Genomic DNA, 19043 nt, shown 5'->3' on the forward strand with positions numbered 1-19043 from the left:
TAGGAGCATAATGCTCGATTCGAGGTCGAGACCAAAGTTGTTGATCCTCAAGGGCTATCGAGCCTTGCTCTATTGTACCTATCCAAAGTAGAGATTGAAGTTGTCGATCCTTAGGGGCCATTGGGCCCTTTTGGTGGGCCAATGGGCTTTTATCCTCGGTCCTTGGTGATGTCTAGTCGAGGTGGACTATAGTCCATCCGAGGTTGGGCATCGATCCTCTATGGTGGCTAACAGACCTATGATTGGTTGGGTTCATATGGAGAAATAACACCTAGGTGATCATATTGGATGTGCCTCCTTGCATCTAAGCCTACACTAACCTAAACTTTTCAAACAGAGGATACTTACCTTCAAGGTCTGTAGTTCTCGTGAAACGTGTATGGCCCATAGTATTTTATCTCTTTGGGCTAATCTTTGGAGAGAAACTAAAATACAATTTTATTAATGCTTAGTAATAAAGGACAAAAAATCCAATGTCATGAATCTTTCTAAATATGTACCATGAGAATGTTAGAGTTTTCATATTCGAGGGGCTAGTACACCTTCGAGCTTCTTGAGCTCGATTATTTGGCATGAGTTTCTCTTGCTTTGTGGCTTTATCCTCTCATAGGATTGGTTCTTCAGCCTGGACTATCTGATCATTGTTGAAGGGATGGATCTCTCGGTGATGAGTCCTCTAGAGATAGTGGCAATTATCATAGCAAGTGGCCAATTCTCATCCTGCCCTTCATAAGTTTGCCTGTCCCAATCGGTGTTCTTCTGATCGTCCACGTATCGGCTAAGGTACCCTTGTTGGATGAGGGTTTCGGTATCCTCTTTCAGCTATAGTTACTCCTCGGTGTCGCGCCCATACTCTTTATGGAACTAGAAGTACTTGCACATGTCCCTCTTCTTGGCAGGAGTTCTCATCTTTGAAGGCCAGCGTAGATAGCCCTCATCCTACATCTCCATCAAGATTTGTGTCCTTGAAGCATTGAGAGGGTTGTACCTCTTGATCCTCCAACGTGGACTCCAAGATAGCATGGCACTTCTTTCTTCTCAGCCATACTTTCTCCTCATGGCTATTGCACTTCTTGCTACTTTTTTTTATTGTCTCTCTTTGAGTAGCTATGGCTTCCTCAGCACAGATGTATTTATTTGCTCGGGATAGAAGCTCAGCCAAGTCCTTGAAAGGCCTCTTCTCTAGCAAAAAGCTGAAGTGAGAGCTCTTCATCCTGTTTATCGTTGTGGCTACTACGATGGAGTGATCAGCTTGAACTAGCTGATACATGGCTTCGGGGGGACTCATCTTTCCTCTGCTTGACGGCTAATAGGTTGGTTGAAGTCTTCCTCCACCTCCTATTGTTAATGAAGTGGCTGGTCGAAGAAGCTAATTAAGCCTGATTGAAGGCTTGAATACCAGAGTCAAGTGGCTTTCCTTAGAGTAGTTGGGAAAGCCCAACATATCTTGGCATCATTGGCTTCTAGGAGGAGCACGAAAGCTTTGAAGCTCTCAAGATGGTCCACCAAATCTATGATACCATTATAGTGCTCAAACTATAGCATCTTGAATTTCTTCAGAAGAGGTTCCTCTATGATTGATTTGGTGAAAGGAGGCTCACTCATCATCTCCAGATCATCTCTTGCTTCGGCCTTCTACCCTGCAGGGCCTTAATCTAGTTGTGTATCTCCTTGATCTTGCAGTGGGGGTTAGTGTTGGGAATTGTGCCATGAAAGACAATAATCAGCCTATTAATGATTGAATTGTATATGAATTAATGAAATTAATAAAAGTTATTTGGCAATGTTTTATTACATATTTTGCATCTTCGTGAACTCAAGTAATGTAATGAAGTCCTTAGGACTCTATTAAACGATAAAGGAGGATTTATCTACAAGTTCTTAAACTAGTTTGCGACCAAACGATATGCTATCACTAGGACAATAGCATTATCAAAAATAGGTCGTTATGTGCCATATACGTTGATTCTTCTCTTAACCAAAAAGTGTAGAGACACTGATATGTCACACAGGTGAAGTGGGGGTTAATGTTGGGAATTATGCCATGAAAGACAATCGTCAGCCTATTGATGATTGAATTGTATATAAATTAATGATATTAATAAAAGTTATTTGGTAATGTTTCATTACATATTTTGCATCTTCGTGAACTCAAGTAATGTAATGAAGTCCTTAGAACTCTATTAAACGATAAAGGAGGATTTATCTACAAGTTCTTAAACTAGTTCACGACTAAACGATATGCTATCACTAGGACGATAGTATTATCAAGAATAGGTCGTTGTGTGCCATATACATTGGTTCCTCTTAACCAAGAAGTGTAGAGACACTGATATGTTACACAGGTGAAGTGTAGGAGTACACTTCACTGAACATGATCAATTCTGGAATGTTCTGCTGTCAAGAGATGATCCGAGTGGATATGGGTATAAGTATCCCTCAGACCTGAGATCACCACGGTGACTTGTAAGCAACTCACTATACTTTAGTACCAGACTATCTGAATTTCTAATTCAGTGATGGAAGGCTACTGGGTGTAGTCAAGTACCTGCGAAGTCAGTGCGTGAGTCAAGATGGAATTGACCCCTCCTAGGGACAGGAGATAATGCCCTTAGGTTCAATTTAGCAAAACCTTGCCCAGGGTAATCCTTATGAGGAGTCACAGATTTGTAAAGTTGAAACACATTTTGGATGCACTGATTAAAGAGTTGACAGAACTCTGGAGTCATCCTAGGCATTTGGAGTCATAGGGATTAATTATACGGTAACCATAGTCCAAGAGTTTCAGAATATTGCTTTATAATTATTTGGCCTATCTGAACATCGGGTACCATTGCTAGATGGTCACTTCAATTAGTACAGAAAGTCGTTTTGGTACTACCGGCTTAGGTTCGAACCTATGAGGTCACACACATAGAAGTTTCTAGGTTGATCAAATGGCTGATCGACGATTAAGAATCGTCTAGGGGTACATCGGTCAATTCGATTGACAAATTATCCTAAGTAAAAGTTGCAGTAAAATAATTATTGAATTATTGAAGGATTAATTAGCAATTATATTGCTAATGAACTCAATTGATTGAATGATTAAGCTTAGGTTAAGCAAAATTGAATAAGATTCAATTTGGGCTACATCAGGATTTGACCTAATTGGATTGGGTTCGATCCGAGTTGATTAGGCTCGACCCAATTAATCGAACTTGACCCAATTTTGGGCTTGACCCGAGCCTATTAAAAGTCCTTATTTGATAAGGATTTTAAGTTCAAAAATTCAGAAATTGATAAGAAGAACAATTCCTAAATTTTAGGATCCTAGCTTTCTTTCTTGGAGAAGGAAGATACCTTATCTTTATCCCTAAAATTAGTGGTGCCTATCTTCTTTATTTTTAGCCAATTTTTGGCATGAGGAAAGAAGAGGCGTGGGGCTATTTTTCAGAAAAAATATGGCGCCTCAAATCTTCCTAAAGAGATTGGAATCAAATCCCTAATTTGTAGGGACTGCATGGCACATGAAGCAAGGTAGTGTGCGGCTGAAGTTTGAGGCGCATGAATCCCCTAATTTTTAGGGATTCGTGGCACAAAATTAAAAGAGGATTTGTTCATCTCTTAGCTACCGATTCAATAGAATTTTTTAGAAATTTTATCAACCAAATTCGCTGGCCAAAATAGGTGTGAGGCGTGGGGGGTCTTTTGGCTATAGAAAGACCCCCACGCCTAGGGTTTAAATGATATGGTCTTTAGAAAGGATTCTAAATTCTGAAAAATTTCTGAGAGCCAGCCGCCTTCTCTCCTCCTTCTTCTCCTTCATTTCTATCCTTATCTTCTTGAAGAAGAATCAAAAGTTGAATGCTTCGAAGGAGAAAAATTCAGCCACTGTAGCATTTCTGTACGAGCTAGCACTCCTGCAGTTGTGGATCATCCTAGAACTTCACGTGGATTATCCGTAGAGGCCGGGCGCGTGTCCGGCTATAGAAGGTGATCAAGGCATCATCAAAGTCCTCAAAGCAAAAAGGTATTAGATATCATCTTATTAGAAATTAGGATTAGAAATCAACTAGGTTGCTGAAATTCTACGTGACTACATGTTAGACATAGAATCATACATACTTGTTTAGGATAAATATTTTGATGGTGTGCGTGCAGAGGGCTAAGCATGAATTTCAGAAAATTTTTATGCGGAACGAACGGGTTAAACATTTTAATCCAAAACATGCTTGATATTTTAGATATTTTGACTCTGGTACTAATCGAAGACAGTCTTCAACTGCACATCACATGTGGCGCGGGCTCAGTCCCAATACATAGGGTTACACCCGCGCGTGCCTATCAAAGCACTCATCATATGAGCCCCCGGGTGGAGAGCCACGCTTCATCACACGATCACGCGTGAGAGTTTTCGAGAATCGGATAGTCTCCACTAATCCTTTGCTTTGACACCAAATATCACAAAGCCCTCAGATTCCGAGGATTGTGTGATTCAAATAAATATGCATAAATCACAACTTCTTGTGATTTGAAGATTGAGATCATATCTCAACCGTAAAAGAGATCAGATCTCTTACCTTTAGAAGGGGGTTCCTTCAAGGATGCTTCGCAGCCGCACAAGCGTCCGACCTCGATGAATCGTCCACGCGAAGCTCCGGAATGATCAGCTTCCCGGAGAGTGCTAGCTCGCAGGGAGGTAGAAGGTTGGCTGAAAGGGAGAAGAAGGAAGAAGATGGACCTTCACAGTTCAAGAACTCCTTCTTGGGCTTTCACCTTTAGAGCTTCTCTCTCCTCTCACTCTCTTTCTCTGGTGCTCTTGATCTTTCAGAACAAGAATGAGGGGTGGCCTATTTATAGGCCAAGAAGAGGGTGAGGTGTTCCCATGAGGTGTTCGATGAGGTGTCCTGCCAGGACACATATCACACATGCAAGAAAAAGAGGTGTCCTGCTCCGCCATGTGTCACGCATGTAAAGGGGTGAGGTGGCCTGAAGGGCGATGTCATGGATGACCTCATGAGGCAGATGAGGTTATGGATGACATCAGGAGGAGTGTGAGGTGTCCATGCCCGCCACATGTCACACATGCAAGCAAAAGAGGTGTCCTGCTCCGCCACATGTCACGCATGCAAGCAAAAGAGGTGTCCTGCTCCACCACGTGTCACGCATGCAAGTAAAAGAGGTGTCCTGCTCCGCCACATGTCATGCATGCAAAGGAGTGAGGTGGCCTGGAGGGCGATCGGGATGTGGATCCCACATACAGTATGTGGGTCCCACCTAAGCAGGACGTGGGTCCCACATACAGTATGTGGGTCCCACTTAGGCAGGACGTGGGTCCCACATCCAGTATATGGGTCCCACATAGGGAAGGAAGTCCTAGTCATACTAGGATCATAATTGATTTTAATCCAATTTGACTCAAGCCAAATCTGATTTGGTTGGGGGCAAATTAGATATTTTTACCAAACCAATTTTGGTGTCAATTACGGTTTTACCAATTTCAAATCATATTTGAATTTGGTCAAGCTCAATCTCTATTACTCAATCAAATTGAGTCTAATCAGTGATCCAATCACTAATTAACTTCTCCAAGCAGCAATTGCTTAGGGCAATCAGTCAATCACATTGACTATTTTACCTCTAGACGATTCTTAATCGTCAATCAGCCATTTGATCAATCCAGAAACTTCTAAGCGTGTGATCTCACATGTTCGAACCTAAGCCGGTAGTACAAGAATACTTCCTGTACTAATCGAAGTAACCATCTAGCAATGGGACCTGACGACCGGATAGGCTGAATAGATGCAAAGCAACATTCTAGAACCTATGGATTATGGTTACTGCATAATTCATCCTTTTGACCAGAAAAATGCCCAGGGTGGGTTCAGAGTCTGTCTACCTTGAAACGATCCATCCGGAAATATGTTTCAATTCAATAAGTCAAGTGATAGAGATTTGACTTTTCCTGGCCAGGGTACTACTTAATTGAAAACACAAGGCATTCACCCTTATTTCTAAGGGAGGTCAATCCCATCTTGATCTGCAACTGACTACCACAAGTACTTAACTGGACCCAGAAACTTTTCGTCGCTGGATTAGAAATCCAGGTAGTCCGGCACCAAAGTACAGTGAATTGCTTGCAAGCCACCGGTTGCAATCTCAGGTCTAAAGGATACATATACCCATATCCACTTGGAACAACTCTTGACAAGAGAGAGTCCATCAATTGGTCACGTTCAGTGAACGTACACTATCATTCACCTGTATACCATATTAGTATCTCTATACTCTTTGGTTTGAAAGACAACCAACAAATATGATACACAATGACCTACGCCCGATAATACTATCATCCTATTAATAGTATATCATACGATCATGAACATTTAAGGATATGTGTGACAAAATCATATTTCATTACACAAAGCAGTCCTAAGGACTTCATCACATCGGAGTTTATGAAGATGTTCTGGTGATGAATAAATACCATATTATTTATAAATGATTCAAATACATTTACAATCAACAATTGATTGAATTTAGGACACAATTCCCAACATGTTTAAAGTTCTGGATCTATTTTTGTTGTAGAGATATGATCTCTAGCATGCATAAAAATTTAATTCATGCTTTCGCTGTAAAAATTTTTAAAAATATATGCATGCGACCACTAGGGTTCCCAACAGTTAGCCACCCATCTGAAAATATTTTCCAATCAACACAGAAGAGTCATCAGAAATAGAACTTGCGTTAGAGGTAAAGCTAGAGCAATCATGCCTCTGGTCCCACTTAACGCTCTTAGGGCATGGATGGCTGCTACCTTATGTTGGACCATCTTGATGGTTTGGCTAACTAGCAAGGGTTACCAAGCTGCTATTGTAGGTTTTGCACCGCAGTTGCTAGAGCCTACACTTGCAGAGCTTGCAGGTTGAACATCTGGCATTGATAGCACCCATGATTGGTTAAGAGGGTTGGGGTCTTGGGGAGTTGTGCGAGGAGCTGGTTGGACAGCTTTTTAATGATTGCTCCTTCTAAGCTTCATAGCTTTTTCTCATCCATTTTCCACAGATAATGCTAATATGTTGCTACCAATCCTGGATCAATGATGTAGGGTGCTTTTGTGGATCTGCAAGACAACAAATGCAGTTAGAGAGCTCGTTGAATTAGCTCCAAGCGGGTCCTTCGATGCTTAAGTCAGAGAGAGTTTTTTGGTAGGAGATGAGAAAGAAGAAGAAAACAGAGAGAGATTGATATTCAGAAATGATTAATTGATTAAATTGTTACCTTTCACGAAGGGTCTCTAGGTTTATTTATAGTCGCAAGGTCCCGAATCTCCTACAAATCATATCTTAATAGCTTAGAGTTATGTTGTAACCATCTGAGAATACATTGCAACTACCTGAAGATTTGAAGTAACTGTTGGAGGCGATTACGGTAAACTTTGTCCTTAGCTTGATGGAGGAAATGCAATTCCGTGCATGAGGAAACTTGGCTACTCATATGAGAAGGTTCAGGTCAGCTTGGGGCAAACACCTAGCTGAAAAATATCTATTGAGTTGAGGTGCTTCTTATTGGACGAAATGTGCCTCGGGGGTCTTCTAAACTACTCGTCCTGCTTTTTGATTTGACCAAGGTGGACTTGAACCGATCATCTGGGATGCCATGTTAGTTCTGGGTCAATCTGGCCATACTATGTCATTAAGCTCATTTTGCATCGTAACAGTATGCATCCTCTGGAACTTTAGTTGCAGGAAATTCTTACAATAGGTGTATTTCCAATTCAACGAGCTTCCCATGGATTCTTATTTTCAGGTTCTTATGTTGGTTTAGCATTGGTTCTTGATAAAGGTATTCCTTAAAAACGGCAGGTTTACAGATGACAAAAGAAATGATGACAGGTCGATAAAGAGCATAATCACAAGACATTTAGGTTTTGAAGACAAGCATGCTTTTGGGTTGGTCATTAACACCCTTAGTATTTGAAACAATTCTTTTTGGATCGCAGATGTCCTGACCAAATGGACCCAAAAAAAAAAGAGGAAAGGGCAGGAAAAAGAAGAAGTCTGAGCACCAGTACGACACTTGCAGAACACTGATAAATTGGGGGTTAAATCACCGAACAAGATGAAACCACATCTATAAGCATGTTCGTAATCAGACCCATGCTTAAAATAACCCTTCTTACATCATGAATCAACTTTATTCCACAGGATAGGAGAAAGAAAAGGGACATTAACAAAAGCAAATATGCAATCCAACTTTCTCTCTCTCTCTTTTTTTTTTTTTTCTGTTGCCACACTTTTGCAACCTCTTCCTCTCCTTTCTGGTACCAACTTCTAAATAAAGGTTGGCAAACCAGGTAACACTCAAGAAGCTGGGGAGACATCTTTACCTAAGAATAAGTGCAGGCACTCAATTCTACTATCTTCCCCATCTACACCTAACTCAACACACCGCAAACTAACACATTTCATGTGTGCACACACGTACTTTACAACTATTTCTGTTCTTCATGCTCCTTTCAGGTATCCAATTAAAGAGCCTCCTTCAATTACACTTCACCTCACAAGCTCAAGATAATGGTTGAGCAGTGGGCGAACATATAGCTTCTACAGCCACACTTTTCATCACTTCGGGGCATGGATCCCCACCGAAATTGTTTGTGGATATTGTGACTGCACACCTCTGCAGACCGATGCACTTCTGTTCAAATAGATTAGGCATTCACAATCAGTTTCATAGACCAAATGTTATCAAATATTAATTTCTACGTTTAATACCTCCCTGTAAGTCCACACTATGCAAGACAGCATAAGTTATATGTATAGGCAACACAAGACTTAAAACAGTACTTTTTGTGCATTGATAGAGAGAAGTAGGTTTTGGTTTCTCAACAATTTCCCAAATCCACCCAAGAAATCATATGGTTTTTCAATGGAAGGCTCTTGCTCAATAACATCCCATGTGTAGCAACCAGCCACACTAACAGTTGTTGACATTGGGTCTTCAGGAATCTCATATAAATTAGGTATCATATTCAATGTTATTTGACTTATAAATGGCCTTGTCCTGTATTTTTTATCTATTTGCAGGAATAAACTCTCAGAGCAGTTTGAGAACTCTAAGACCAGAACACATACATAAACAACTAAGAAGATGGGCAGATACCAATAGATATGCATATGGCAGAAGATAGAAAGACGAAAGGGTAGTTTTGAGAACCTTTTCCAAGGTGCTGTGTGAATTTGGCGAGTGGCATGTTCCCTGCTGGAAATTTCCACAAGTTCCCAAGGGCGTGCCGAAGCTGGCAAACTTGATAGCTGAGATCGACTGTCCTGGTGCACATCGCAGGTGAATTTTTGGCTTATGGTACTCCTCAGGCTGGCCATAGCTCTGAATGTGCCTATTCTTTATTGTGGGATGCCACTCAGAAACGTCAGCACAAACACTGGACATAGACTTCTTCGCAAGAGAAATCTTTGTTGCATCACCTCCAAGTTCTTCGAATACTACTAATAGATTTTCAGTTGGCTGTAACCAGGACCTTGGCACATGATACCTGAGAATCCAATAATTAGTTTCAATCTGTTTAATCAAATGTAAAAGAAACAATAATTATTTGACTAGAATCTAAAGCCAGTTCAGTATCCCATGGAAATTCCATTAAGTAATATAATCTTCCTATGAAATCGCTTTGATGTATGGTGATCTAATAGAGCTTGATTATAATACAGCACCAGAACTACCATTTTTTTGATACAGACCAGTACTACCATTTGACAGTTGGATGATCAACCAAATTGGTGTCTTCAATAATGAAGCTTCCTTGTGACCCCACACTAGGTCACCTTATTTAGTTTAATTTAGTTGGCATCATCGATGCAGATAGAATCAACTGCAGTAATTCACAAAGATGCCATGAAATTCTCGTGAGCAGCTGACTTATCAACTGACTATCAACATGCAAATGACCTCATGATATTATCATCTTAGCATCACCAAAGAAGTGATATTTTTACATCCTACTTGAGTGCAAGAGAATTTAACAGTCCAACTGCTTCAACATGTATTGGCTCATTAGTAGTTATGAAAGGTCAGCTTTGTTTCTGAAGGATGATTAGAAATATAATGTGAAAAATATGTAAGACAGAAAATTGTTGACCTGTTCAAGTTTCTTACCAGCGTTGGGTTGGTTGACTACAACCAGTTTGACACTTTGGGGTCCGATATGTCCCTGCATAGTTGCATCCATTGCAATCCCCATTTGGCGCCCATAAGGTCCAGTATCTTCCAATGCTTTGTCCATTTAGCCATGCTTGACCCTTCCCCATACTGCCCATATCCAATGCCAGTGGGTCATCTCCAGCAGGAGCATCAAAGTAAGCCTGATAATGAAAGGCAAAATGTATGAACCAAGATGCTAGAACAACATAAACTTAATTATAAAACATGGCTAGGTTTCATTTCTTACCCTATACCATGTTAATGGCTGCTGCTTTTGAGATACTAGGGACTCCTTTATCCATTCAACTGAAGAAGTGCCCTCTAGAGTGTTTAGATTCATAGCTTCTCCTTTTAGGCCAACCTGCATATATAATCATGTAAACGACAATGTTTTACCAAATTACATCCATATAAATCGTTCTACTTAAAATGCACAGATCATGAGAAAAAGATTGACCTGGTATGACCATTTCTGCCAGGTTAAATCTCTTTTCCCTTCATCAACTCCATGCAGCACCACCGGACCTAGGACTCCAGTATTCCACAACTCATAATGCACCCCAACGTTCTTCACCCACAATGGACAACAAAGAGGTTTAAGTGTTCAGGTTGAGTCAAAAAGATAAAGACAACCAACGTCAGTAAATAATCAGAACAAGAAATGGAGAATGCAAGACAGTAACTAACCGGCAGTCCCACAGAAACACTTAGCAGTGCAATTCTGTTAGATCCAGCACGAAGATTGATACTGCCGGTATACGTGAATCTCCTATTTTCTCTGCTTCCATATGCAGAACCTACATAGCACGGTCACATTTTATTTTCTTGCTTGTTGGTGCTAAAAGAATTACTTCTGATAACATACCTGAGAGTCGACCATTAACAAAGACATGCAGGGCATGACCAGCCGACTGTACAGTGAGAACAGGAAGTTGACCCCCTCGTAGAAATCCTTCAGCAGGACTCGCATCAACACTGCAAAACACAAAAATAAGAGTTTTCTCATGGTAAAAGCTATTATATGTACACAAACATATTAGTGTTCATCTCCGAACATGTGATTTAACTAGAATTATATGCTAGTTTATGATTTACATAGCCAAAACCCATGCAAGCTGGTACTTCGGTATAGTTCAGTACACTGAGGGTTGCTCCAATAAGCATTCAATGGCATAATATCACTATAATGACCCAATATTTGTGATTCTATACTAACAACAGTGAAGTACTATAATGAATAATAATCTGGCAATAAGGAACAATAATTAGAGAGCAAAAGTGAGATATTCTAGATCTGCTTGGCATCTCTGATATGCAGATAAAAAAGGTTGATCCAATCTCACCTGGTAATGTACCATAGGTAATCACTGGCATCCCTGGTAACATTTATCTGCTCTAAAAGGCCAGCTGCGGTGGTCGGTGTGTTATCTTCCAATGAAGCAACATCCTCATCATATGTTTCCCACATAAGAGACTGGCTGTTAGCAGGCAACATTTGCATTTGAGATGTTTGAACGCCAACCTGTGATGAAAATAGAAAGAGCTTTTATCTTGGGCAGCACCAACTTAGCTTTGTCTTTGAGCTTTGAGTATACTTGCAACATGCAACTTTTAATAATTTAATCATAAACTCAAATATAGGGTATGGAAGTATCCAGCAAAGCAGAAATGGCTGTTCCTGCATATCATGGTTATTTAATGACATGAAACAACATTGACAAACACAGATAAGAAAAATTGAAACAGATTTATGTTTCACTTACTTTTGCAGTATTAAATAATATATTTCTGCAGTCAGGAAGGATGCTAATTGACCAAGGAGGCAGGTTGTAGTGCATGTTATTGAACATTACTCTTGCAAAAGAATTAGGGTTGTAGTTTGCAAGGAAAGCTGCACAACCTCCTGATTCAGAACTGAAGACATGAGCCTAAAATGCCAAAACATAGTTAGTTAAACTAAAGTAAGAATTCATCTTGATATTCAAGAAAAAAAAGATTGTGCGACAAATATACACTCGACTGCTTAGAGAAAGGAAATGTAACATACCTCTTCATAACTACCAAGAGAAGTAACAGTTGGATCAGCAGAAACTAAAGCTGGTTCGCATAACTTAATAGCCTTGTGGAGCTCTTTCAGATGTCCATATTTTGGTTCCCTGATAAGTCCTGCCAATTTGCCACAAGGGATAATATTACCAGAAGTCCAAATTGTGGGGTGAAAAAAGTGACATGCATAATGGATCTCAACCAAAAATAAGAATTAAATTTTGCCATATTTATTTTACTATAGCAAGGAAAAAAGTATAAGGTACAGAAGTGGAGATTGGGAAATGTAAACTAGGTGTTTTGGCTAAATTCCTGTAGAACAGCTCATCACCTTCAAACTGCAGAGTAGAATCTCAGAGAACTAGATCAAATCATGTTACAGATACAGAAAGCATGTTAATAAATCTCCTCAGAGTTATTAACAAAACTAGAAGGTATAAAAGAAACCCAGTATAGGACGAAAGGGGACTGCTATAACAATAAAAATAACACATTATCAGATTTCTAATCAGACCAGGTCAAAGCATAGCATTTCTATAAAGTGACAATCTGACATATGTCACATGCCATCTCTGTCAGGGACTCAGCAGTGATAAGTTAACCTCGATACATTCAACAATAGCAAATCATTTCACCTGAAGTCCAAGTCAAGTTTTGCAACGACTAAAAGAGTATTACCACCAACATACTGGAATTTTTTTTTAGAGGGAGTAAAATTTGAGGGCAGTAATTACAAATATTACAAATGTTCAAACAGTGAATGCTGATCATGAAGGATCTGGATTATGTTCAGTCCATTAGCATCTTCACTTATGAAGCTGAGTTGACCTTCCACTGGTACAGAGCTGTTAGAAGAAGCAGCAGAACTACAGATTCTGATTATATTTTCTGACAGCAACATAGTTTGCATGCATCACTAACTAGATCCAGAGCCACTAAGTGTCACCAATAAAGCAAACTTAAACATTTAGTCTGAAATTTCTTTTCATCAACATTTAAGAATGATGAGAGCCAGTTTTGACTGATTATTATTGATAAGAGTAAGCATTTAGTCTGAAATTTCTTTTCAGCCCCATCTAAGTATGATAAGTGCTAATTTTGACTGATTAACAACCACAGTTAAGATATTTGTCCATTATAGCTAAAAAGCACAGAATTATTTTACAAAAATTTGAACCCATGACCTTTACCATACATTGTGAAATTTTAAAACATGAAGAAAATCTAGAAGGAATTACAGTAGTCATACAAAGGACTGTGGAATATGGTCCTTTCTCTTACCATATTCATCAATAGGAGCATCGTAATCATAGCTGGTTGTAATGAAGGGACCTCCAGCTGTACGGCCAAAATTAGTTCCTCCATGGTACTGTAGGAAAAAAGCATAGCATAGTGCCTTTTTACTGATACATGTTTCCACACAACAAGCACAAAATAGCCACAGAGCAACTGATCTGTTCTAACCATGTAATAATTGATGAAGGAGCCACCCTTTTGTATAAAGCGTGCAACAGCAAATGCCAGATCCTCAACTGGTCGCTGGCGAACAGTGCCCCCAAACTCTGTAAACCTGCAATTGTTATGAAACAAAAAGAGAAGAAACTTGCATTCAGCTTGAAGTAACAAGAATTCATTTCCTTTCAATTTGTCTTTATAGCATCAAAAACCTATTCCAATAAATGTAAATGATGATCTATAAATATATAGTGGAACTTTCATTCCTTAAACCTGTGTCCAAAATCAAGTCTCAATGGCCTGTGACTCAAAGTTGAGCCTGTCATAACTATAATTGTAGAAACAACTTACCAGCCACTCCAAGCTTCAGTCCACATTGTAGGCTTGTAAGGCTTGTTGGGAGTAAAAGCATCACAATAGAAACCATTGCATGCATTGATCTGTTGCCAAAATATAAAGAATAAATAGAAATCACGACAAGAGCCTTGAATATTTCATCTAAGAAAACAAAAACAAGATCTAACACAATGTCAATCAGCAACAATTCTGATTATAAGAAAGCCTGAAAGATATCACATCAGTTCATCACCAATCTTAGACTACCATGCATATGCATTTTCACATAGCATAAACAAAGAAAGAAAGAAAGAAATATTAGATTTACTAGAAAGTTCAGCTTTTTAATTAACATTTCAAACTCCACTGCAAGATTGTTACAGAATCATCTCTCTAGTCTACACTGGTACAGTTATAATCTGAAACAATTACATGAATGACAAAAATATTTACACCAAAAATATTTCCCAGCCCATGTACATGTAATTACTTAGTTTGGGAGATGTGGCATAGGCATGCATAGTTCTTTATGATGAAAAGAAAAAGAAACAGTGAGTACAGAGCCTCCCATTTCTCTGTATATACACTAAATAGATGTGACTTGTTGAAAATGCAGCACACAATATCATGTGAAAGGAATAGTGAGCACAGGAGCATGAGCAACTAAATGAGAAACACCTCCCTATGACCACAGAGAAGAAGACCATGAAACCACCTTAATTAGTCATCAGAGATAGAGGACCCCAACTTCAGTACAACAAAACTTTCTTTTGAGATAGATATAGGCAAAAAAAATGCAGATAAAGAAGAACAAATCATCCTACCACTGGATCTGGGGCATCATCCTCCTTGCACATCACCCAGGGGACACCTGTTCCCAATCCAACCGCCATTTTAGCCGCCCAGTTCACGTATGCATTACCAGCAGCCCCAAATGCCTTACTTTCCGGTCCATACTCATTCTCAATCTGCACTACATGATACTCTAGATCAGCCAAACACTATCTTTCTTACTAAAAAAAAAAAAATCTTTCTTCCATTGTTTTACAACAGGACTAAAACTCCCAGAATCGATGGCTAAAAATAAATGAAAGTAGTCTTCAGGGGACCTAAAATTCCTTTATAAGAAGAAAGAGAAGAAGAAAAATCATGCCTGTGAGAGTATAATTGGGCCACCCTGCGACGCAAACAGTGATTCACTCTTCATCATCTGCACAATCTTTTGGGTGAATCCTTGCATCGCCATCTGCGACACCAAACACGCATAAATATACCAATGCAGAATCAATTTAGAAAACAAAGAAGGCCTAAATTAAATAAATTCTATTCTTATTCTTTTCACCGGCGCAAGAAAATGAGGAAAGAATGGAAATGCAGAGGCAAAAAAAAAGAGAAAGAAATGGACCTTGAAAGGCTCGTTGTCTGTTCTGAAGCTGATGCCTGGGGCATACTTCAACCAGACTGGAAATCCTCTGCACATCAAAAAGAGCAAAAAAGAAAAAAAAAAACAAAGAAAGAAAGAAAGGAGCTCATCATCTTGTCCTCAAAGATCTAACAAGAAATAGGTGTGTAAGCAGAGATGTACCCAAAATTCCACTCGCCACAAATGTAAGGCCCAATGCGGAGGTGGACGTAGAGCCCCACCTTATGCACCGTCTTTATAAACCTCACCAAATCATACCTCCCCTCGAAATTATACTGCAATCCCAAACAAATGCACTCCCATTAAAGATCCCACCATAACAAAAAAATCCAGAATACAGCACACTAAGTCTTATTAAAAAAATAATAAAATAAGGAAGAAGAGCCACAATGGCAGCAGAAAGAATACATTTCCAGGAGAAGGCTCATGACCGTTCCAGAACGCATATGTCTGTATCACATCCAGCCCACCATCCTTGGCCTTTTGCAGCAGTCCTTCCCACATCTATCCCAAAATTTGACAAAAAATAAAAAAAAAAGAACATAAATTATAAAATGAAATGCCTGTTATATATAATGCTAGGAAAAAATAGAAGACAAAAAAAAAAAGAGAGAGTAAAATAAGGAAAGCAAAGAGATGGTGGTACATCTGGTGTGCTCCGGGGGTAGTGAATGGAGCCAGAGATGAGAATCCTCCTCTGGCCGTTGATTATGATGGCCTTGCGGTCATAGCTGACTCCGCATTGCGCGGGAGGAAGGATGAGGAGCAAACACAGCAGCAGGGAGATGGGTTTTTGAGCTCCCATTGCCGGGTGGCATCCGCACTTCGCCTCGATCTCCCACCCCTCTCCCCTCTCCCCTCTCCCCTCTCTTTTCTTCCTAGAGAGGGAAAGTTTTAGTACTGGAGGGAAAGCCGAGCAGTGCGCACCGCCGTAACGCGTCCGTGTGGGTGTGGGTGTGGGTGTGGGTGTGGGTGTGGGGAGAGAGAGAGAGAGCATTCTGGTCCGCCAACAGTCCAACTGCTGTCGCTTTTGGATGGAGTGCGTTCGTTACATACTTATATTGTGGGCAGATGCAGAAAAAGTGCAGCCGATCATGCCATGCTTTTATTGCGCTCCTGGTCCCCGTTTGCATTCCCAGTTTAAGGTTAGGGTTAGGGCTTGGATCAGGGTTACAATTGTTTTTTTTTTTTTTTTTTTTTTTTTTTTTTTTTTTTTTTTGCTGAAAACGGATATTTCATACAATACGTGTACGAATACATCCAAGAAAATCAAAATAAAGCAACTCGCGGAGCGCATGTGGCAGCTCCTCCTCCCCCGACCAAAGGGTATACCCTGAGTGATGAGCCGCATGGGCCGCCACCCAATCGGCTGCCCCATTAGCTTCTCTAAATACATGTTGAGCCTGAAAGGCTCGCTCATCTCCCATCATGCTCCCTATGTCGCGGATCAAAGGGTGGTCTGTACCATCACCCGTCGCCCCCCTCCGAATCCATCCGATGACCGTGGTGGAGTCGCCCTCCAAAATGATCGACCTGGCTCGCAGGATCATCCTCGCATGGCGCACGCCCGCCCAGGCTGCTCGAAGCTCTGCCTCCGGAACCGACGTATCGAACAGCTGGCAGCCACCTGCTGCAACTACCCTGGAGTGCGGGCCTCGTATAACAAAGCCCGCACCACCCCGCGCACCGCCGTCCAACACCGACCCGTCAAAATTGACCTTGAGGAAACTCGGGGGTGGGGGCTCCCAGGTGAAAAACACCATATGGTGGGCTGCCGAAGCAGAGGGGGGGCCCCAGGTGTCCCGAGCTGTCAAAGGTCTGTCTGAAGAGGTGGTGGGTACAAACTCAAGGGCCTGAACACGAGCAAGCTCCGCAGCAAACCTCGGTGACACCCTGCGGTCGCCGAGAGTACGAGCATTTCTTGCCAGCCAAATCTGGTGCGCTGTGCAAGTCGCTCTAATAGCCTCCTGACACGTCCCGGAACTGGGTAGCCCCTGTCGTATCATGTGAAGGAACTGTGGCCTGTCACTCCGGGCCTCCTGCGAGATCCCGGCCCACTGCCATGTCAATCTCGCCCATACACACTGAAAGAGCACATGGTCTACCGACTCCACAGCCCCACACGCTCCACACTCTGCAGGGATCCCCCAACCACGCCTACTCAGCGCAGCTCTCGTCGGAAGGCGATCCCAGAACACCTTCCATAAGAAGAGGGCTACCTTACAATTGTTTTGCTTGGTAGGAAATTGCACCACTTCTCTTCTCCAGGCAAAACAAAGTAGCTAGGATGGTTGCATCAGCTGTTGTCGTGGCAACTGAGATGGTTTATTCCCGGTGATAGGACATTCTAATAACAAACAATCATTCCTGGTTTATTCTTGTTTGGGCTCTTCTTTATAACTAATCCGGACAAACTGGTGGGAAGAGAAAAAAAAGCGCCACGCCAATCATTTATCCCGATTTCTATACACCTTATAAATTTCATTCATCAAGTACTTGATGTATCGGCGTAGAAACGAATAATTATGGTTGGCGGCGCGCGGTCATGTGGTGCACATAGTATTAAAAGAAGAAATATCACCATGATGAGCGCAGCATAATTGTGCCACTATGTTTCCGAATCAGAAAATGTTATCACAAAAGCCTTAGGGAGCCCTGTGCCCATGACCCAGTGCAAGTCTCGGACGCTCCCGTTACCCGTGATGCAAGTTGTCCCATGCTCGGGCGCTTTTTTTTTTTTGGGTTAAAAACGGCAATTTATATAGCTCTAACTTGAGTACATCCTGCCAAATCAAAAAAAAGCAAAAGATACAGATCGGGCGGGAGCTCTGCTGTGGATAACCAGCATAACTCCCTGGAATGCCGTGCAGCATAGGAGGCGACCCAGTCTGCTGCCCTGTTCGCCTCCCGGAAAACATGTACTGCTTCAAACTCCTCCATCTCCATAGCCAGCCTGCGGGTCTCCCGAATAAGTGGGTGACCATCTCCATACCTATCCGCCCCCCGGATCCAATCTATCACAATAGAAGAGTCACCCTCAAGATACACCCGCCCGGCCCTGAGCACCTGCCTCACATAGGATATGCCGACCCATGCTGCCCATAGTTCTGCTCCCGCAACCGTGAGACCTGTCGTGCCCCGGCCACCCGCTGCAATCAACCTCCCAAGGTGGTCTCTGATAACAAAACCAACCCCTCCTGACCTCCCATTCCTCGCCACACTGCCATCAAAATTCACTTTGAGATAACCAAGGGGTGGGGGTACCCAAGAAACAACAGCAAACCTCGGCGCTGAAACAGCACTACGGATACCCCAGATGTCCCTAGTCGTCCCAAGTGAAGACGAGGCCGTGCAAGAAAGGACCTCCTCAGCCTGAAGCACAGCTCTCTCCACCACCATCATCGCCGAGAGCCTCCTGCCCTCAAACAGTCGTGCATTCCGGTCCAACCAAATATGGTAAGCCAGATATGCTCTAAGTATCCCAGCCTCCGCGAACATAGGGCTCCGCACCGAGGCTCGCAGCAAGTGCAACAAATCCTGTGTCGTCTCTACCGAGTGGTGAATAGGAACGGGAGAC

The 19043-nt window shown here is 41.5% G+C and overlaps 1 protein-coding gene across 1 annotated transcript; it reads right to left on the reverse strand.

Moving 5' to 3' along the window:
• Nucleotides 1-8119: 8119 nt before the first annotated feature.
• LOC103714506 (beta-galactosidase 5-like) lies at nucleotides 8120-16601 on the reverse strand. The gene is made up of 19 exons (XM_089928435.1): nucleotides 16113-16601; nucleotides 15875-15970; nucleotides 15629-15741; nucleotides 15449-15515; nucleotides 15197-15289; nucleotides 14868-15011; nucleotides 14059-14147; nucleotides 13717-13822; nucleotides 13534-13621; nucleotides 12254-12372; nucleotides 11970-12134; nucleotides 11550-11728; nucleotides 11072-11181; nucleotides 10894-11003; nucleotides 10664-10774; nucleotides 10454-10567; nucleotides 10162-10367; nucleotides 9205-9541; nucleotides 8120-8685 (listed from the first exon to the last, which is right to left on the reverse strand). Exons 1-19 carry the CDS (start codon nucleotides 16461-16463, stop codon nucleotides 8554-8556), a joined length of 2730 nt encoding a protein of 909 aa, XP_089784561.1. The 5' UTR covers nucleotides 16464-16601; the 3' UTR covers nucleotides 8120-8553.
• Nucleotides 16602-19043: the final 2442 nt, after the last annotated feature.

Source organism: Phoenix dactylifera, chromosome 18 (genome assembly GCF_051530095.1).
Source record: "Phoenix dactylifera cultivar Ajwa chromosome 18, Ajwa_hap1_PhDact_Kaust_v1.1, whole genome shotgun sequence".
Lineage (NCBI taxonomy): Eukaryota > Viridiplantae > Streptophyta > Magnoliopsida > Arecales > Arecaceae > Phoenix > Phoenix dactylifera.